This window comes from Choloepus didactylus, chromosome 18, assembly GCF_015220235.1.
Source record: "Choloepus didactylus isolate mChoDid1 chromosome 18, mChoDid1.pri, whole genome shotgun sequence".
Classification (NCBI taxonomy): Eukaryota; Metazoa; Chordata; class Mammalia; order Pilosa; family Megalonychidae; genus Choloepus; species Choloepus didactylus.
Window position 1 is genome coordinate 58,725,238 of NC_051324.1, and position 20,972 is coordinate 58,746,209.

Here is a 20,972-nt window from a genome sequence, read left to right on the forward strand (position 1 = left end):
TGGGGAGCAACTTATCAAAGAAATAATTCAGGAAAATACCCCAGAAATGAAGGATTGGTATCCAGATTTACAAATTCCAAATGGGAAGTTAAAGCTTAAAATGTACAGGATCCTATTTGGAATGATGGAAATGTTTTGGTAATGCATGGTGGTGATGGTAGCACAATATTGTGAATGCAATTAATACCACTAAAATATATTCCTGAACATAATTAAAAGGGGGGAAAGTTAGATTGTATATATTGTAACAGAATAAACTAAAAAAAATCCATAGAACTACACTACATAAACAGTGAACCCTAAGTTAAATCATGGACTTTAACTAACAGGAAAATTATAAAAAGCTGCTATCATCTTTCTAAAAAAATCTTCCAAACCAGTGCAAGTTGTTGGCAGTGGGGTGGTATATGGGAATGCTGTATTTTGTACATGATTGTTCTGTAAACCCACAACTTCTCTAATAAAGAAAATTTCTTAAATTTCACTGAATAATTCAGACAATGCATGAAAAAGGTATATATACACTAAATCATATTATGAAATTCCAAGACATCGGTGATAGAAGAGAAAATCCTAACAGCTTCCAAAGAGAGGGGGGAAAATCCCAGCCATATACAAACAATTGGAAATCAGAACAGTCTCACACCTTTAAACAGCAACACTGGAACCTAAAAGGTAATGGTGTGAAGGCTTCAAAAAATGAGTAAAAATTATTTCTAACCAAACTATCATTAAGTCTAAGAGTTGAAAAAAGATATATCAGACATGTAAATTCTCAAAAAAAAAAAAAAATGTATATCCCATGAACCCTTTGTAAGAATCTATAGTAGGATGTGTTCCAGCAAAACTAGGGGGAAAAGAAAATGGGAAAATACTCAGGTTTAGTGAATTCAAACTATTCAAACTAGAAAAGAGGACAAAGGAACTCCCAGAATGATGGCAAGATGTCCCAAAATGACAATTCAATTTTGCTATTGTCTTAGAAAAGGATTTTATAATTTTCTTCTGAACTATGTTTACCAAGTAATCTAGTAAACTTTCTAAAATTCAGCTCTGATTGTGCCATTCCTAAATACAGAATTTTTTTTAATGCATAGCATGGATTTCCCAACTATTTCTGAATTCTGAATCCAGAATCATTTCTATTTATTTATATCCCCTATGCTGCATTTTAGTTATATCAAATCTCTTAATTTGATAACATTTCTGGCTTCAGGCCATTACAGAGTAATGGGACACAAGTTACCCTCCCACCTAAAACAACCCAAAAATCAAACAAGCAAGCAAAATAAGACAAAATATTTTTTAAATGGTTTTCAAGTCATTGGGCATCGGGGCGGGGGGGAAGTAAAGGGATCCCTGAGAGAAGGAGGACAAAAGAGGTAACAAATAGATTCCAGGCCACAGAGCAGGGTGGAAAAGGAACTGGCATTGTCCAACAAACTCTAAGACTTGAGAAGACAGAGCCCAGGGAGATCAAAGCACCTAGAACTCACAAAAGAGAGACACAAAGAGAACTCCAGAGATCTTGGGAAGGGTTCTCCTCAAGCATTCAACAGAATACTGGTCTGTGTGAGGAACTATATGAGGCTGGAGAAAGAACCAGTGAAGAGTGACTGGATGCACACAGAGCCAGGTATAGTACTTGTCCCCACCAGCCAGACAAGAAAATTTCTAATTCACAGGGCAATGGGTAGAGCACTCAAAAGGATCTTGCCTCAGCAGTGGGAGAATAATTAGCTCTGGTATAAATACATCACTAGTTCCATATAGCAAACCTTAAAAGCAAACTCTAGAAGTACCCAGGTGCTTCCAAGAAAATTAACTGTATCCCAGAACAAAGCTCATGAAAATTTACACAAATACAAAAATATTCATCACCCAATAAGGTAGAATTCACTATATGTCAAGTTACAAGTAAAAATTATCAGGCATGCAAATAAACAGGAAAATGCAACCCGTAAGGGCATAAAGACTTAATCAATTGAAACTAATCCAGAATAAAACAGAGACTAGAATTAGCAGAAAAGGATAAAAAAGTTATTATAGCTATACTCTATATGTTCACAAAGTTAAGTAGAGATGTGGAAGATATTTTATAAAGACCCAAATAAAAATTTTAGAGATGAAAACTACAATATCTAAGATGAAAAAACACCCTAGATGGCATTAAAGGCAGAGCAGACATATTAGAAGAAATGATTAGTGAATTTCAAGGCACAGCAATAGAAACTATCAAAAATGCAACAGAGACAAAAAAAAAAAAGAATTAAAAAAAATGAACAGAGCACATTAGTGAGCTGTGAGACAATTTCAAGCAGCCTAATATATATGTAATTGGAACCCCAGAAGGTGGGGTACAGAAATTTCCCACAAATTTTCTAAACTTGATGAAAGTATAAACACAAATCCAAGCAGCTAAATGAAACCCCAAGCACAAAAAGAGTGAAAAAAAAAAATCAAAGCACATCATAATCCAAATGCTCAAAACCAGAGTTAAACAGAAAATTTTTAAAATAGCCATTATTCTTTAAAAATAATGAGGATATGTTACATACAGAAGTACCAAGTTATAGCAGACTTATTGTTGGAAACAACGCTAGCAAGAAGAGAGCAAAGCAAAATCTGAGACTACTAAAAGAAAAAAAAAAAACTGTCAACCTAGAATTTTGTACTTGGTGAAAATATATTTAAAAAACAAAAGCTCAAAAGTCCTTTTCAGACATTCAAAAACTGAAACAATTCATCACCAGCAGACCTATACTATAAGAAATGTCAAAGCAAGTCCTTCAGGCAGAAAGCAAACTTTTTCAGATAGAAACATGGATTGTTACAAAGGAATAAAGAGCACTAGAAATGATAACTATACGGGTAAATATGTAATCTTTTTTCTTAGCACTTAAATCTCTTTAAAAGATAATTGACCACTTTCAAGGAGGTGCAACATAACTTCCCACTCCTTACGTTTGGGCTGCACATGGTGATTTCCTTCCAAAGGGTACAGCATGGAAGGGAGTGGCAGGAAGAATAACTTCACAGTGAAGAAACCTGACAAACACTGTTCAACCCAGTATAAAAATTAACATCAACAGTGATATCATGTTAATAACTTGACATGTTGATATGATGTAATGATAATGGCTGTTTATCTCTGGGGTCTTCCTCCCAAAAACCCACAATCCTGGTATAATCATGAGAAAAACATCATACAAATATCAATTAAGGGACATGCTACAAAATACTTAATCAGTACTTCTTAAAACTATCAAGCTAATCAAAAATAAGGAAGGTCTGAGAAACTGGAACAGCCAAGATGAACCTAATAAGACATTATGACTAAAGGCAATGTGATAAATGTAGATGGGATCCTGGAACAGAAAAAGGATATCAGATGAAAACTAAGGATGTCTGAACAAAGTTTTGACTTCAGTCAATAGTAATTACCAATATGGGTTTATTAATTGTGAGAAATGTAACATGGTAATGTAAGATAATACATAACATAGGAGAAACTAGGTGTGAGGTATATGGTGGGAACTCTCTGTACTATCTTCACAACTTTTTTGTAAATCTCAATCTATTCAAAAATAATTTATTAAAAAAGTAAAAAAATAATGTTTAAACAAAAAATAATGTAGTGTAGGTTTTATATATAGAAGTAAAAGATGTGACAACCATAACATAAAGGTTGGGAAGGGAGAAATTGATGTATACTGTTGTAAGTTTCTTATACCAAACATGCAATGGTATAATATAACTTGAAGGGTGATTATGATAAAGTAAAGATGTACATTATAATCCCTACAGCAATCAGTAGTAAGCTAACAAAGGAGATAGACTGGAATAAAAAAGTTTCCATTAATCCAAAAGAAGGCAGAAAAGAGTGAAAAAATGAAAAAAAGAATAAATGGGACAAAAGAAAGCAAAAAGCAAGATGACAGATTTGAACATAAATGTATCACAAATCACATTAAATACAAACAGTCTAAACACTCTAATCAAAAAGCAAAGGTTGTCAGTTTGGATAAAAAAGTAAGACCCAAGTATATGCTGCATGCAAGATGTACACTTTAAATAGAAAGACACAAATAGGTTAAAAACAAAAGAATGGAGGGTGGATCTAAGATAGCAGCATAGAGAGGAGTGGAAGCTAGTTAGTCCCCCTGGAACAACTAATAAACAACCAGGAACAACTAGTAAATAATTTGGAATAACTGTGGGGGGACAAACATGACCATCCACTAATCATACACCAACCTGAACTGGGAGGAATGCCCAAGATTGCAGCAGAAAATCTTGAAGTAAAAACTGCAGGGCCAAGCCAGGAGTCCCCTCCCCCCACAGCGTGAGCTGCAAAGACTCATGGTGCTAGAAAGAAGCTCTCTCCCAGCATGTGAATATAGCTCAGCTGAGCTCCAACTGGGGTTTTAATTAACAAGCATCAGCTGCTTGCTACGAGCCATGAATCCCCAACAAGCAGAGGCTTTGGGTGACGACTGACCTTGGAGAACCACAGGGTGGCCATGGACTGGCCCTGAAGAGGGCTTTCTGTCCCTGTTTTGGCTCAGTAGAGAAAGTCTCAGCAATTTTCAGTTCCCAGCACTCTGACCCAGACAAGGGTAGAGATAGCACAGGTAGAGTCTACTCAAATGCTAGTGACCTCTCCATAGGGGGGCTATCATCCCTAAGATGAAAGGGGTGGGGTGCAGCTCTACTACCCACCTTCCATTCAGAACCAGACCCCACAGCCTGGGGAAAAACAGCCAAGGCCACATTTCCTTACACCAGTCTGGAGCCACAGGTTGGCAGGCACCACCTGCTAGGCAGAAAAGCACAGTAATCTGACACATCACAGGGTGTACCAATTTTCTAAGACACACCCTCAGGGAAACCAAATATTGAATATTCCTTCTGGGACCTGAGCCCATTCTGGTCTGCGAAAACCTGATTGGGGTAACCAAGGAAACCATGCCTAGACAACAGAAAACTACAACCTACACTAAGAAAAACGAAGTTGTGGCCTGGTCAAAGGAACAAACTTAAACTTCAACTGAGATGCAGGAATTGAAACAAGTAATAATAAGTCAATTCAAAAAGTTTAGGGAAGATATGGCGAAAGAGATGAACCAAATAATGGAAACACTGGGAGTACATAAGGTAGAAATTGAAAGTTCGAAAAACCCACTGGCAGAATCTATGGAAATGAAAGCCACAACACAAGAGATGAAAGACACAATGGAAACATACAACAGCAGATCTCAAGAGGCAGAAGAAAACACTCAGGAACTGGAGAACAAGGCACCTGAAAGCCTACATACAAAAGAATAGAGAAAAGAATGGAAAAATATGAGCAACATCTACAGGAACTTAAAGACAAAATGAAAAGCAAGAATGTACATGTCATTGGTGTCCCAGAAGGAGAAGAGAAGGGAAAAGGGGCAGAAGCAATAATAGAGGAAATAATCAATGAAAATTTCCCATCTCTTATGAAAGACATAAAATTACAGACCCAAGAAGCATAGTGTACCCCAAACAGAACAGATCTGAATAGGCCTATGCCAAGACACTTAATAATCAGATTATCAAACATCAAAGATAAAGGGAGAATCCTGAAAGCAGCAGGAGAAAAGTGATCCATCACATACAGGGGAAGTTTGATGGGACTATGTGTGGATTTCTCAATAGAAACCATGGAGGCAAGAAGGAAGTGGGGTGATATATTTAAGATACTGAAAGAAAAAAACCACCAACCAAGAATCCTATATCCGGCAAAACTATCCTTCAAATATGAGGGAGAGCTTAAAATATTCTCTGACAAACAGACAATGACAGAGTTTGTGAATAAGATACCTGATCTACAGGAAACACTAAAGGAAGCACTGCAGATAGAGAGGAAAAGACAGGAGTGAGAGGTTTGGAAAACAATTTTGGGAGATACTAGCACAGCAATGTAAGTACACTGAACAAAGATGACTGTGAGCATGGTTGAAAGGGGAGGGTTGAGACCATGTGGGACACCAGAACAAAAGACGAAGGATAAAGCCTGGGACTGTGTAATTCAGGGAAACCTAGAGTACTCAACGATTGTAACAAAAGGTACAAGTATGTTTTTACATGAGGTAGAACAGATGAATGTCAACATTGCAGAATGTTGAAAATGGAGTGAGATTGGGGGGACGATACAATCAATGCAAACTAGAGACTATAATTTACGGAAACATTGTATTATGCTTCCTTTAGTATAACAAGGGCAATATACCAAAGCTAAATGCATATGGAGGGGTGGGGAATAGGGGAAGGGTATGGGACTCCTGACATTGGTGATGTTGTCTGATTCTTACTCTACTTTAGGTTAATGCTATCTTTCCTTTTGTTGCTTTCTAGCTGTTAAGTTTTGGGGTTTTTGTTTGTTTGTTTTCTCTCTCTCTTTCTCTTTTCTTTTTCTTTTGTCTCTCTGTCTTCTTTGACTCTTCCTCTTTCTTTGTGGAAGAAATGGAGATGTCCTCATATAGATAGTGGTGATGGTGCTGAATACATAAATACGTGACTATATAGGGAATCAATGATTGTTTACTTAGGACAGAATGTATTGTGTGTGAGCAAAACCATCTTAAAACAAATGGGTTGAAGAAACCTTGAGGGCACTATATTGAGTGAAATAAGACAGACACATAAAGGCAAATATTGCAGGGTCTTACTGATATGAACTAATTATAATATGTAAACTCATAGACATGAAATATAAGTTACCAGGATATAGAATGAGAGTAAAGAATGGGGAGGGGTTGCTTATTATGAGCAGAATGTTCAACTAGGGTGAACTTAAACATTTGGGAATGGACAGGGGTGATGGTAGCATGTTGTGAGAATAACTAACAGGGCTGCAAGGTGTGTGAAGGTGGTGCAAAGGGTAAGCTCAGAGTCATGTATGTCACCAGAAGGAAAGTTGGAGATCAAAAGATGGGAATGTATAAAACGGTGAATCTTGTGGTGGACAATGTCCATGATTAACTATACAAATATTAGAAATCTCTCTCACGATCTAGAACAAATGTATGACACTATAGCTAGAAGTTAATAATAGAGAGGCATATAGGAAAAAAAATATACCTATTGCAAACTATATACTACAGTTAGTAGTATTTTAACATTCTTTCATCAACAGTAACAAACGTACTATACCAAAACTATGAATCAATAATGGAGGGAGCATGGTTAGGGGTATGGGAGGATTTGAGTTTCCTTTTTTTTGTCTTTATTTCTTTTCTGAAGTAATGAAAATGTTCTAAAAATGGAAAAAAAATTAATTGTGTTGATGGATGCACAGCTGTATGATGGTACCATGGGCAATTGATTGTACACTTTGGATCTTTGGGTAGTTGTATGGTATGTGAACTATATATATATATATATATATATATATAGAGAGAGAGAGAGAGAGAGAGAGAGACAGAGAGAGACAGAGAGAGAGAGAGAGAATGGAAAACGATATATATACCATGCTACAACTTAGAATAAATGGATACATTTCTTGAAAGACCAAACCAATATGCTCACAATAGGAATAAATAACATAATTGAATAGTCCCAAACTGAATTCATAGTTAAAACATCCACAAAGAAAACTTCAAGTCCAGGTGACTTCACTGGTGAATTATATCAAACATTTAAGGAAGAAATAATACCAATTCTATTCAAGCTCTTCCAGAAAATAGAGGAGAAAGGAATACTGGCAGTTCCCTGATACAAAAATAAGATAGAGACATTATAAGAAAACCATAGACTAATATCCCTTATGAACATAGCCGCAAAAATTCTAAGTAATATTTTAGCAAATTGAATTTAGCACTATGTAAATATAATACATCATGACAAGTAGGGTTTATGCCAGGAATCAAAGTTGGTTTAACAATCAAAAATCAAACAATGTGATTCACCACCATAACAAAGTGATAAAAGAAAACAATATGATCTTAATAAACATAGAAATAGCATCTGACAAAATCCAACATCCATTCTTGATTTTTAAAAAATATCTCAGCAATTCAGGAACAGAAAGAAGCTCCTTCAGCCTGTTAAAAAGCATCTGTGAAAAACCTACACCTAAAATCATACTTAATAGTGAAAGAACAAATGTTTTTTCTCTATGATCAGGAACAAGAAAAGAATGTTTGCTTTCACTACATCAACATTATGCTGGAGGTTCCAGTCCATACAGTCAAGAAAAAGAAACAAAAGACATTCATATTCAAAGAAAGAAGTAAAACTGCTTATCTGCAGATGGCATAATCATCTATGGAGAAAATCTGAAGGAATCTACAAAAAAATCTCCTAGAACTAATAAGTGAATTAAGCTTGAAGTGAGTTTATGTTGACACAAGATCAATGTTCATAAATCAATTACATTTCTATATACTAGCAACAAACAATCAGAAACTAAGATTTTAAAACAACACTATTTAAAATAGCATTGCTGTCAGTAGGGCAAGTGGCTAAACAAGTGCTGTTTGCTCCATCTTTGAGGTTAAAAAAACATGCACCACATAAATTCTCTGTGCAAGGAGAGTTAAGTCGGATCATTGCAGTGGATGCCTTCTAACCATTCCAGAAGCCACTTGCTAAACCTCAGTCCTGTTCTTCTAAATTTCATCTACTCTGAAAATATGAATCTAACAATGGTCATGTGGCTAAGACTGTATTCTGCATCAAAGGAAACCAAAAGCCTATGGAACTCAAATCAAAAAGAATATCTATAGAGGCGGGGCAAGATGGCAGACTGGTGAGCTGTATGTTTTAGTTACTCCTCCAGGAAAGTAGGTAGAAAGCCAGGAACTGCGTGGACTGGACACCACAGAGCAATCTGACTTTGGGCATACTTCATACAACACTCATGAAAACGTGGAACTGCTGAGATCAGCGAAATCTGTAAGTTTTTGTGGCCAGGGGACCCGCGCCCCTCCCTGCCAGGCTCAGTCCCGTGGGAGGAGGGGCTGTCAGCTCCGGGAAGGAGAAGGGAGAACTGCAGTGGCAGCCCTTATCGGAAACTCATTCTACTGATCCAAACTCCAACCATAGATAGACTGAGACCAGACACCAGAGAATCTGAGAGCAGCCAGCCCAGCAGAGAGGAGACAGGCATAGAAAAAAAACAAAATGAAAAACTCCAAAATAAAAGCGGAGGATTTTTGGAGTTTTGGTGAACATAGAAAGGGGAAGGGCCCTGAGGCGCATATGCACATCCCGAAGAAAAGCTGATCTCTCTGCCCTGTGGACCTTTCCTTAATGGCCCTGGTTGCTTTCTCTCATAGCATTTCAATGACCCATTAGATCTCTGAGGAGGGCCCTTTTTTTTTTTTTTTTTTTTAAATCCTTTTTTCTTTTTCTAAAACAATTACTCTAAGAAGCCCAATACAGAAAGCTTCAAAGACTTGCAATTTGGGCAGGTCAAGTCAAGAGCAGAACTAGGAGAGCTCTGAGACAAAACACAATAATCCAGTGGCTGAGAAAATTCACTAAACACCACAACTTCCCAAGAAAAGGGGGGTGTCCGCTCACAGCCATCATCCTGGTGGACAGGAAACACTCCTGCCCATCGCCAGCCCCATAGCCCAGAACTGCCCCAGACAACCCAGTGTGACGGAAGTGCTTCAGATAACAGGCACACACCACAAAACTGGGCGTGGACATTAGCCTTCCCTGCAAACTCAGCTGATTGTCCCAGAGTTGGGAAGGTAGAGCAGTGTGAATTAACAAAGCTCCATTCAGCCATCATGTGGAGCCTCCCTACACAGCCCAGCAGCCCAGAACTGCCCTGGGGGGATGGCACTCACCTGTGACATAGCACAGTCATCCCTCAACAGAGGACCCGGGGTGGACGGCCTGGAAGAGGGGCACTTGCAATTCTCAGGAGCCATACGCCAATACCAAGGACTTGTGGGTCAGTGGCAGAGACAAACTGTGGCAGGACTGAACTGAAGGATTAGACTATTGCAGCAGCTTTAAAACTCTAGGATCACCAGGGAGATTTGATTGTTAGAGCCACCCCCCCCCTCCCTGACTGCCCAGAAACACGCCCCATATACAGGGCAAGCAACACCAACTACACACGCAAGCTTGGTACACCAATTGGACCCCACAAGACTCACTCCCCAACTAACCAAAAAGGCTAAGCAGGGGAGAACTGGCTTGTGCAGAACAGGTGGCTCGTGGACGCCACCTGCTGGTTAGTTAGAGAAAGTGTACTCCACGAAGCTGTAGATCTGATAAATTAGAGATAAGGACTTCAATTGGTCTACAAATCCTAAAAGAACCCTATCAAGTTCAGCAAATGCCACGAGGCCAAAAACAACAGAAAATTATAAAGCATATGAAAAAAACAGACGATATGGATAACCCAAGCCCAGGCACCCAAATCAAAAGATCAGAAGAGACACAGCACCTAGAGCAGCTACTCAAAGAACTAAAGATGAACAATGAGACCATAGTACGGGAGACAAAGGAAATCAAGAAGACCCTAGAAGAGCATAAAGAAGACATTGCAAGACTAAATAAAAAAATGGATGATCTTATGGAAATTAAAGAAACTGTTGACCAAATTAAAAAGATTCTGGACACTCATAGTACAAGAGTAGAGGAAGTTGAACAACGAATCAGTGACCTCGAAGATGACAGAATGGAAAATGAAAGCATAAAAGAAAGAATGGGGAAAAAAATTGAAAAAATCGAAATGGACCTCAGGGATATGGTAGATAATATGAAACGTCCAAATATAAGACTCATTGGTGTCCCAGAAGGGGAAGAAAAGGGTAAAGGTCTAGGAAGAGTATTCAAAGAAATTGTTGGGGAAAACTTCCCAAATCTTCTAAACAACATAAATACACAAATCATAAATGCTCAGCGAACTCCAAATAGAATAAATCCAAATAAACCCACTCCGAGACATATACTGATCACACTGTCAAACACAGAAGAGAAGGAGCAAGTTCTGAAAGCAGCAAGAGAAAAGCAATTCACCACATACAAAGGAAACAGCATAAGACTAAGTAGTGACTACTCAGCAGCCACCATGGAGGCAAGAAAGCAGTGGCACGATATATTTAAATTTCTGAGTGAGAAGAATTTCCAGCCAAGAATACTTTATCCAGCAAAGCTCTCCTTCAAATTTGAGGGAGAGCTTAAATTTTTCACAGACAAACAAATGCTGAGAGAATTTGCTAACAAGAGACCTGCCCTACTGGAGATACTAAAGGGAGCCCTACAGACAGAGAAACAAAGAAAGGACAGAGAGACTTGGAGAAAGGTTCAGTACTAAAGAGATTCGGTATGGGTACAATAAAGGATATTAATAGACAGAGGGGAAAAATATGACAAACATAAACCAAAGGATAAGATGGCTGATTCAAGAAATGCCTTCACGGTTATAACGTTGAATGTAAATGGATTAAACTCCCCAGTTAAAAGATATAGATTCGCAGAATGGATCAAAAAAAATGAACCATCAATATGTTGCATACAAGAGACTCATCTTAGACACAGGGACACAAAGAAACTGAAGGTGAAAGGATGGAAAAAAATATTTCATGCAAGCTACAGCCAAAAGAAAGCAGGTGTAGCAATATTAATCTCAGATAAAATAGACTTCAAATGCAGGGATGTTTTGAGAGACAAAGAAGGCCACTACGTACTAATAAAAGGGGCAATTCAGCAAGAAGAAATAACAATCGTAAATGTCTATGCACTCAATCAAGGTGCCACAAAATACATGAGAGAAACACTGGCAAAACTAAAGGAAGCAATTGATGTTTCCACAATAATTGTGGGAGACTTCAACACATCACTCTCTCCTATAGATAGATCAAACAGACAGAAGACCAATAAGTAAATTGAAAACCTAAACAATCTGATAAATGAATTAGATTTAACAGACATATACAGGACATTACATCCCAAATCACCAGGATACACATACTTTTCTAGTGCTTATGGAACTTTCTCCAGAATACATCATATGCTGGAACATAAAACAAGCCTCAATAAATTTAAAAAGATTGAAATTATTCAAAGCACATTCTCTGACCACAATGGAATACAATTAGAAATCAATAACCATCAGAGACTTAGAAAATTCACAAATACCTGGAGGTTAAACAACACACTCCTAAACAATCTGTGGGTTAAAGAAGAAATAGCAAGAGAAATTGCTAAATATATAGAGACGAATGAAAATGAGAACACAACATACCAAAACCTATGGGATACAGCAAAAGCAGTGCTAAGGGGGAAATTTATAGCACTAAACGCATATATTAAAAAGGAAGAAAGAGCCAAAATCAAAGAACTAATGGATCAACTGAAGAAGCTAGAAAATGAACAGCAAACCAATCCTAAACCAAGTACAAGAAAAGAAATAACAAGGATTAAAGCAGAAATAAATGACACAGAGAACAAAAAAACAATAGAGAGGATAAATATCACCAAAAGTTGGTTCTTTGAGAAGATCAACAAGATTGACAAGCCCCTAGCTAGACTGACAAAATCAAAAAGAGAGAAGACCCATATAAACAAAATAATGAATGAAAAAGGTGACATAAGTGCAGATCCTGAAGAAATTAAAAAAAATTATAAGAGGATACTATGAACAACTGTGTGGTAACAAACTGGATAATGTAGAGGAAATGGACAATTTCCTGCAAACATATGAACAACCTAGACTGACCAGAGAAGAAATAGAAAACCTCAACCAACCCATCACAAGCAAAGAGATCCAATCAGTCATCAAAAATCTTCCCACAAATAAATGCCCAGGGCCAGATGGCTTCACAGGGGAATTCTACCAAACTTTCCATAAAGAACTGACACCAATCTTACTCAAACTCTTTCAAAACATTGAAGAAAATGGAACACTACCTAACTCATTTTATGAAGCTAACATCAATCTAATACCAAAACCAGGCAAAGATGCTACAAAAAAGGAAAACTACCAGCCAATCTCCCTAATGAATATAGATGCAAAAATCCTCAACAAAATACTTGCAAATCGAATCCAAAGACACATTAAAAAAATCATACACCATGACCAAGTGGGGTTTATTCCAGGCATGCAAGGATGGTTCAACATAAGAAAATCAATCAACGTATTACATCACATTAACAAGTCAAAAGGGAAAAATCAATTGATCATCTCAATAGATGCTGAAAAAGCATTTGACAAAATCCAACATCCCTTTTTGATAAAAACACTTCAAAAGGTAGGAATTGAAGGAAACTTCCTCAACATGATAAAGAGCATATATGAAAAACCCACAGCCAGCATAGTACTCAATGGCGAGAGACTGAAAGCCTTCCCTCTAAGATCAGGAACAAGACAAGGATGCCCGCTGTCACCACTGTTATTCAACATTGTGCTGGAAGTGCTAGCCAGGGCAATCCGGCAAGACAAAGAAATAAAAGGCATCCAAATTGGAAAAGAAGAAGTAAAACTGTCACTGTTTGCAGATGATATGATCTTATATCTAGAAAACCCTGAGAAATCGACGATACAGCTACTAGAGCTAATAAACAAATTTAGCAAAGTAGCGGGATACAAGATTAATGCACATAAGTCAGTAATGTTTCTATATGCTAGAAATGAACAAACTGAAGAGACACTCAAGAAAAAGATACCATTTTCAATAGCAACTAAAAAAATCAAGTACCTAGGAATAAACTTAACCAAAGATGTAAAAGACCTATACAAAGAAAACTACATAACTCTACTAAAAGAAATAGAAGGGGACCTTAAAAGATGGAAAAATATTCCATGTTCATGGACACGAAGGCTAAATGTCATTAAGATGTCAATTCTACCCAAACTCATCTACAGATTCAATGTAATCCCAATCAAAATTCCAACAACCTACTTTGCAGACTTGGAAAAGCTAGTTATCAAATTTATTTGGAAAGGGAAGATGCCTCGAATTGCTAAAGACACTCTAAAAAAGAAAAACGAAGTGGGAGGACTTACACTCCCTGACTTTGAAGCTTATTATAATGCCACAGTTGCCAAAACAGCATGGTACTGGCACAAAGATAGACATATAGATCAATGGAATCGAATTGAGAATTCGGAGATAGACCCTCAGATCTATGGCCGACTGATCTTTGATAAGGCACCCAAAGTCACTGAACTGAGTCATAATGGTCTTTTCAACAAATGGGGCTGGGAGAGTTGGATATCCATATCCAAAAGAATGAAAGAGGACCCCTACCTCACCCCCTACACAAAAATTAACTCAAAATGGACCAAAGATCTCAATATAAAAGAAAGTACCATAAAACTCCTAGAAGATAATGTAGGAAAACATCTTCAAGACTTTGTATTAGGCGGCTACTTCCTAGACTTTACACCCAAAGCACAAGCAACAAAAGAGAAAATAGATAAATGGGAACTCCTCAAGCTTAGAAGTTTCTGCACCTCAAAGGAATTTCTCAAAAAGGTAAAGAGGCAGCCAACTCAATGGGAAAAAATTTTTGGAAACCATGTATCTGACAAAAGACTGATATCTTGCATATATAAAGAAATCCTACAACTCAATGACAATAGTACAGTCGGCCCAATTATAAAATGGGCAAAAGATATGAAAAGACAGTTCTCTGAAGAGGAAATACAAATGGCCAAGAAACACATGAAAAAATGTTCAGCTTCACTAGCTATTAGAGAGATGCAAATTAAGACCACAATGAGATACCATCTAACACCGGTTAGAATGGCTGCCATTAAACAAACAAGAAACTACAAATGCTGGAGGGGATGTGGAGAAATTGGAACTCTTATTCACTGTTGGTGGGACTGTATAATGGTTCAGCCACTCTGGAAATCAGTCTGGCAGTTCCTTAGAAAACTAGATATAGAGTTACCATTCGATCCAGCGATTGCACTTCTCGGTATATACCCGGAAGATCAGAAAGCAGTGACACGAACAGATATCTGCACGCCAATGTTCATAGCAGCATTATTCACAATTGCCAAGAGATGGAAACAACCCAAATGTCCTTCAACAGATGAGTGGATAAATAAAATGTGGTATATACACACGATGGAATACTACGCGGCAGTAAGAAGGAACGATCTCGTGAAACATGTGACAACATGGATGAACCTTGAAGACATAATGCTGAGCGAAATAAGCCAGGCACAAAAAGAGAAATATTATATGCTACCACTAACGTGAACTTTGAAAAATGTAAAACAAATGGCTTATAATGTAGAATGTAGGGGAACTAGCAATAGAGAGCAATTAAGGAAGGGGGAACAATAATCCAAGAAGAACAGATAAGCTATTTAACGTTCTGGGGATGCCCAGGAATGACTATGGTCTGTTAATTTCTGATGGATATAGTAGGAGCAAGTTCACAGAAATGTTGCTATATTAGGTAACTTTCTTGGGGTAAAGTAGGAACATGTTGGAAGTTAAGCAGTTATCTTAGGTTAGTTGTCTTTTTCTTACTCCCTTGTTATGGTCTCTGAAATGTTCTTTTATTGTATGTTTGTTTTCTTTTTAACTTTTTTTTCATACAGTTGATTTAAAAAAGAAGGGAAAGTTAAGAAAAAAAAAGAAAAAAGAAAAACAAGGAAAAAAAAAAAGATGTAGTGCCCCTTGAGGAGCCTGTGGAGAATGCAGGGGTATTCGCCTACCCCACCTCCATGGTTGCTAACATGACCACAGACATAGGGGACTGGTGGTTTGATGGGTTGAGCCCTCTACCACAGGTTTTACCCTTGGGAAGACGGTTGCTGCAAAGGAGAGGCTAGGCCTCCCTATGGTTGTGCCTAAGAGCCTCCTCCCGAATGCCTCTTTGTTGCTCAGATGTGGCCCTGTCTCTCTAGCTAAGCCAACTTGAAAGGTGAAATCACTGCCCTCCCCACTACATGGGATCAGACACCCAGGGGAGTGAATCTCCCTGGCAACGTGGAATATGACTCCCGGTGAGGAATGTAGACCTGGCATCGTGGGACGGAGAACATCTTCTTGACCAAAAGGAGGATGTGAAAGGAAATGAAATAAGCTTCAGTGGCAGAGAGATTCCAAAAGGAGCCGAGAGGTCACTCTGGTGGGCACTCTTATGCACACTTTAGACAACCCTTTTTAGGTTCTAAAGAATTGGGGTAGCTGGTGGTGGATACCTGAAACTATCAAACTACAACCCAGAACCCATGAATCTCGAAGACAGTTGTATAAAAATGTAGCTTATGAGGGGTGACAAGGGGATTGGGAAAGCCATAAGGACCACACTCCACTTTGTCTAGTTTATGGATGGATGAGTAGAAAAATAGGGGAAGGAAACAAACAGACAAAGGTACCCAGTGTTCTTTTTTACTTCAATTGCTCTTTTTCACTCTAATTATTATTCTTGTTATTTTTGTGTGTGTGCTAATGAAGGTGTCAGGGATTGATTTGGGTGATGAATGTACCACTATGTAATGGTACTGTAAACAATCGAAAGTACGATTTGTTTTGTATGACTGCGTGGTATGTGAATATATCTCAATAAAATGAAGATTAAAAAAAAAAAAAAAAGAATATCTATATACTTTGCAAAAGGTTTGTGACAATTCACAATGACCAATACATGAACATACCAGTTCCATAACAACCTCACAAAACACAGAGCATTAGCATTTTTTTAAAGAAAATATTTAAACCTTGCGAATTAGTATACTCTAAATAGGTAACTAAATTACTAACCATCTGTTGGAGAGTTCAATAATGTCTTAAGTTGTTCTTCATTTAAAAGTTTCTCCAGGCTCTTCAGGATAGATAAAAGGTCTTCAACTTCAACTTTCCCATCAGAGACACTGTTGGCAATGTTCCATGCATCTTCTATTCCTAAATATATTGAAGACAAAATGTAAAGCTACTTAGTTGGTTAGTGTATCCAGAAAGCACATAACCTGATTTGGGTGACATGTATTCATTTTCTAGAATACTCAATCTTGAGATTTTAGCCTCTCTGAAAAAGCCTCCAAAATGAAAGCTCTACAAAACTTATAGGCCTAAAAGCCACAGAAAACATTAAACATTGAAAATATTTTACATTAAGTAGTCAACTCACAAAGCCAAACAACAAAACAGCGAAATGAACCACCACCACCCTATATAAAAAAAGAGCCCTTTCCCTTCTTATCCAAATTTTGGAAAGAATGACAGTGTTTTTGATGAATAAACTGATGCTTTATTAACTTAATATTAGGTTATCATTCACTTACACTTTTTAAATCTCCTGTGTATCCACATTTATGACAGCCTTCTTATTTATGTTGTCTTTTTTTCCCTTCATCATACTTCTAAAGATGTTTCTATTTTATTAGTCTTTTTAAAGAACCAACTTTTGGTTATATGAATAACTCCTTTTTTGAGTGTGTTCTATTTCAGTAACTTCAACTGTCATATTTATTAGTTCCTGACTATTATTTTTAGGGGGATTGTTTTTGCTGTTTTGTTGTTTATGTTGCTGTATAGCTTCTTGAGTTGAACATTTAAGATAAATTATTTTCAATATTTCTTGTTTTCTAATAAAAGCACTTAAAGCTATAAAATTTCCTGAAAGTACTCTTTTGGTCACATTTTACTTGTTTCGATACAGATTGCTCTTATGGTCATCCATTTCTAAATAATTTTAATGGCAAATTTTATTTATTATTTAACTAAAGAATTATATAGAAGAGCATTTGTTTTTAATCTTGAACACAAAAGTTTTTTCATAGTCTTCATAAATAATTTTAATGTTAGTATATACTGGCCTAAGTATATGGTCTGAAGGATTACTAATTCTCATAATTTATTTTTCTTGGCAGCTTAATTCATCATCTATTTTTGTAAGTGTCCCATAAGCACTTGAAAAGAATGTCTATTTAATGCTCTTAGGATACAAAGTACTATATCTGCTTCTTAAGTCAACCCTATTAATATTTTCATTTCAATCTCTCTCTTCCTCTCTCTCTCCCACCCCCCACATAGACAACCCCACACATATACACATCTCCCCCATTTTTCAATTTAATTTTGATTTACTATTAAAGATTTCTAGTGTGCAGAACAGAGAGTTGACCATACTCTTCAAATTATGATATAGTATCACCACTAATCTGCAAAGGGCCCCTGCTTGTTTTATTTTATTTTATTTTATTATTTTTATCCTTTAACCCTTAATTCCAATTCCATTCCCCTACCCTCCATAAGTTCAACTTCAGTGTATTTAATATATTTCTATTCAAGTTATATCCTATTTCTCTGTTTAAATTTATGTGTTTACTTGAAATATGGGTTGTCATGTGAATTAGCGTAAATATAACTTATAAAGTACTTTGTGCTATAAACTTATTCTATTTCTTACTTTTCGGCACTAAACAGTATAGTATTAACATCTCCCTATGGGGCAAATGTAAATCTAGTTTACTGTTTCTGAATTATTATATGTATATACCATATTTTATTAAACCATTCCCCTACTTATGGGCAACTAAGTGACCTTCATTTCTTTCCTCCAGCAAACAATGTTGCAATAAGCATCCTTCTACGTGTATCTAAAAGAAACTTTTTCTGGGCCATTTTCCTAAGTACAGAATTATTGAGTCATAAAGAAAATGCATACTTCATTTCACTGAGTACTGCTAGATTGCGGTTCAGAATGACTACTATTTTACACAGCCATCAGCAATTTATGAGTATTCCCAACTCTCTTCATTTACATATTAGCCATCTGGTTTTCTCCTGTAAACTACCTTCTTATATCCTTATTCATTTTTCCAATGGATTTTTCTTTCTATTGCTTATTTGCAGAATTTCCTTATATATTCTAAATATTAATCCTTTGTCAATTCTAAGGGTTCCAACTATCTTCCTCTAGTTTGTTGCATAATCACTAATTTTTCAGAGTCCTTCATTGACTAGAAATACTTCATTTTGATGTATCAAATCCTTTGTTACCCTACGGTAGTGTGCTTTCTGGTAATCTTAATTAAGAAATTCTTTATACCCAGAAGGCACAATATTTTTTCCAGCATTTTCTTCCACCAGAATTACAGATTTGATTTACCTTTCATATTTAAGATTTTAATCCATTTGAAAATTATTTTTGTATATGAAGTAGGGATTTAACTTTACTTTCCCCAAATAGTGAGTCAATTTTCCCAAATCATATGCTAAGTAACACAATTTTACCCACAGATTCATGATGTCATCTCTATCATATGCCAAGTTCTCATATAATGAGTTTCTTCTGGATTCTATGATGTACTGTTCTATTAGTAATACATGATTAAAATTGCATTATAATATATCCTAATATCTGATAAGGCAAGCCCCCTCATTTACTATTCATAGAACTATGTCTTCCAAATAAGTTTCAGAATTATTTTGTCAAGGTTCCACCAAAATTATCCTGCATTGTCGATTGGAATTTCATTCAAATTAGGGATTAATTTAGAGAAAATTCATTTATTTTGATACCTATTTCAAAGTCCCCAAATTAGGACCCCATTTCTCATTTTCAATGCCTTTGGTCCAAGCATGTTTTAGTGTCACCATGCTAGGGTTGTGCTGAAATTTCAAAGCAGACTCTAAAAAACTGAACTAAACATTTAGCTTAAATCTTAGGCAAAGAGCAAGAGACTAAAACCAAAGAAACAAGAAGAAATAAAGGATAAAGATAAGAACAGAATCTCTAGATCACCAGAAGTGATTAAAGAAACCAAAAACTGATTATTCAATAAGAGATCAACCATTGATAAAACCAATCAAGAAAAAAGAATGCAATTTAAAACACATGAAAAGAAAAAAGTAACTACAGAGTTAATGGAGATTTTGAAAGTAATTCAAGAACTTCATGAAAAATATGTGTTCATAAATTTGAGAAACTATGGCTTTAAAAATATGTATTTCTATTAAGTTTAAATGCAAAGATGTAGATATGCATATATATATATATATATATATACACATATATATATATGTATGTATATATATATATATATATATATACACACACCAATTCAGAAACAGAAAATTCCTCTTTATATTCATTTCAAATTTCAAACTTACGTTGGCACTCAATAAATTCATCAGTATTGGTCAGTTCTCTGATAAAATCCTTAAATCTCACCACTTCATCTTTAAAAGAAAAAAGAAAGAAATTTAAATATTCTTTTTTAAATGACCATTTTTCTTTTAAACCCAGAGCTATAAAACACAAAAATAAAGTGGAAGAGTAGCACTTACATTGTAACTTATATGACATGCAGATTAGATGCTATCAGAGAAGTTACTTAAACCTTCAATAAAAACCCATCAATTAAAAAAAAATTAGAAAACAAATCAAGTCTTGTATTTCCTTTTTTTTTTTTAATTCAGTTTTATTGAAATATATTCACAAACCATACAGTCATCCATGGTATACAATCAACTGTTCACAGTATGATCATATAGTTATGCGTTCATCACCACAATCTATTTCTGAACATTTTCCTTACATCAGAAAGAATCAGAATAAGAATAAAAAATAAAAGTGAAAAGAGAATACCCAAACCATCCCCCCATCCCACCCTATTTGTCATTTAGTTTTTACTCCCATTTTTCTACTGATTTTTTTTCAATTTTTTAACTTTGTTTATCAAAAAATTAAAAACAAACAGGCAAACAACAACCAAAAAAACCCCACAACATTTCAAACAAAGCAATGGATTAAGGAAAACAAATAACCTAAAATAATTACTTTGTTTCCAATATGTTCCTACCATACCCCAAGAAAATTAATAAACCATGTCCAAACAGAGGAGTAAGAAAAACAAATAATCTAAAATAACTACATTGCTTCCAACATGTTCCTACGATACCCCAAGAAAATTAACAACCCCTAAGAAAACAAAGGAATAAGAGAAAAAAAAACCTAAAATAACTCTATTGCTTCCAACATGATCTTACTATATCCAAGAAAGT

At 36.1% G+C, this 20,972-nt stretch overlaps 1 protein-coding gene across 1 annotated transcript in view; it reads right to left on the reverse strand.

Moving 5' to 3' along the window:
- EFCAB13 (EF-hand calcium binding domain 13) overlaps positions 1 to 20,972 on the reverse strand; it is a 257,910-nt gene that overhangs the window by 36,373 nt on the left and 200,565 nt on the right. The window contains exons 19-20 of the mRNA XM_037810242.1: positions 20,079 to 20,147; positions 16,725 to 16,865 (exon numbers count right to left, since the gene is read on the reverse strand). Of these exons, the coding sequence (XP_037666170.1) occupies positions 16,725 to 16,865; positions 20,079 to 20,147 (210 nt within the window). The remainder of the gene's footprint in view (positions 1 to 16,724; positions 16,866 to 20,078; positions 20,148 to 20,972) is intronic.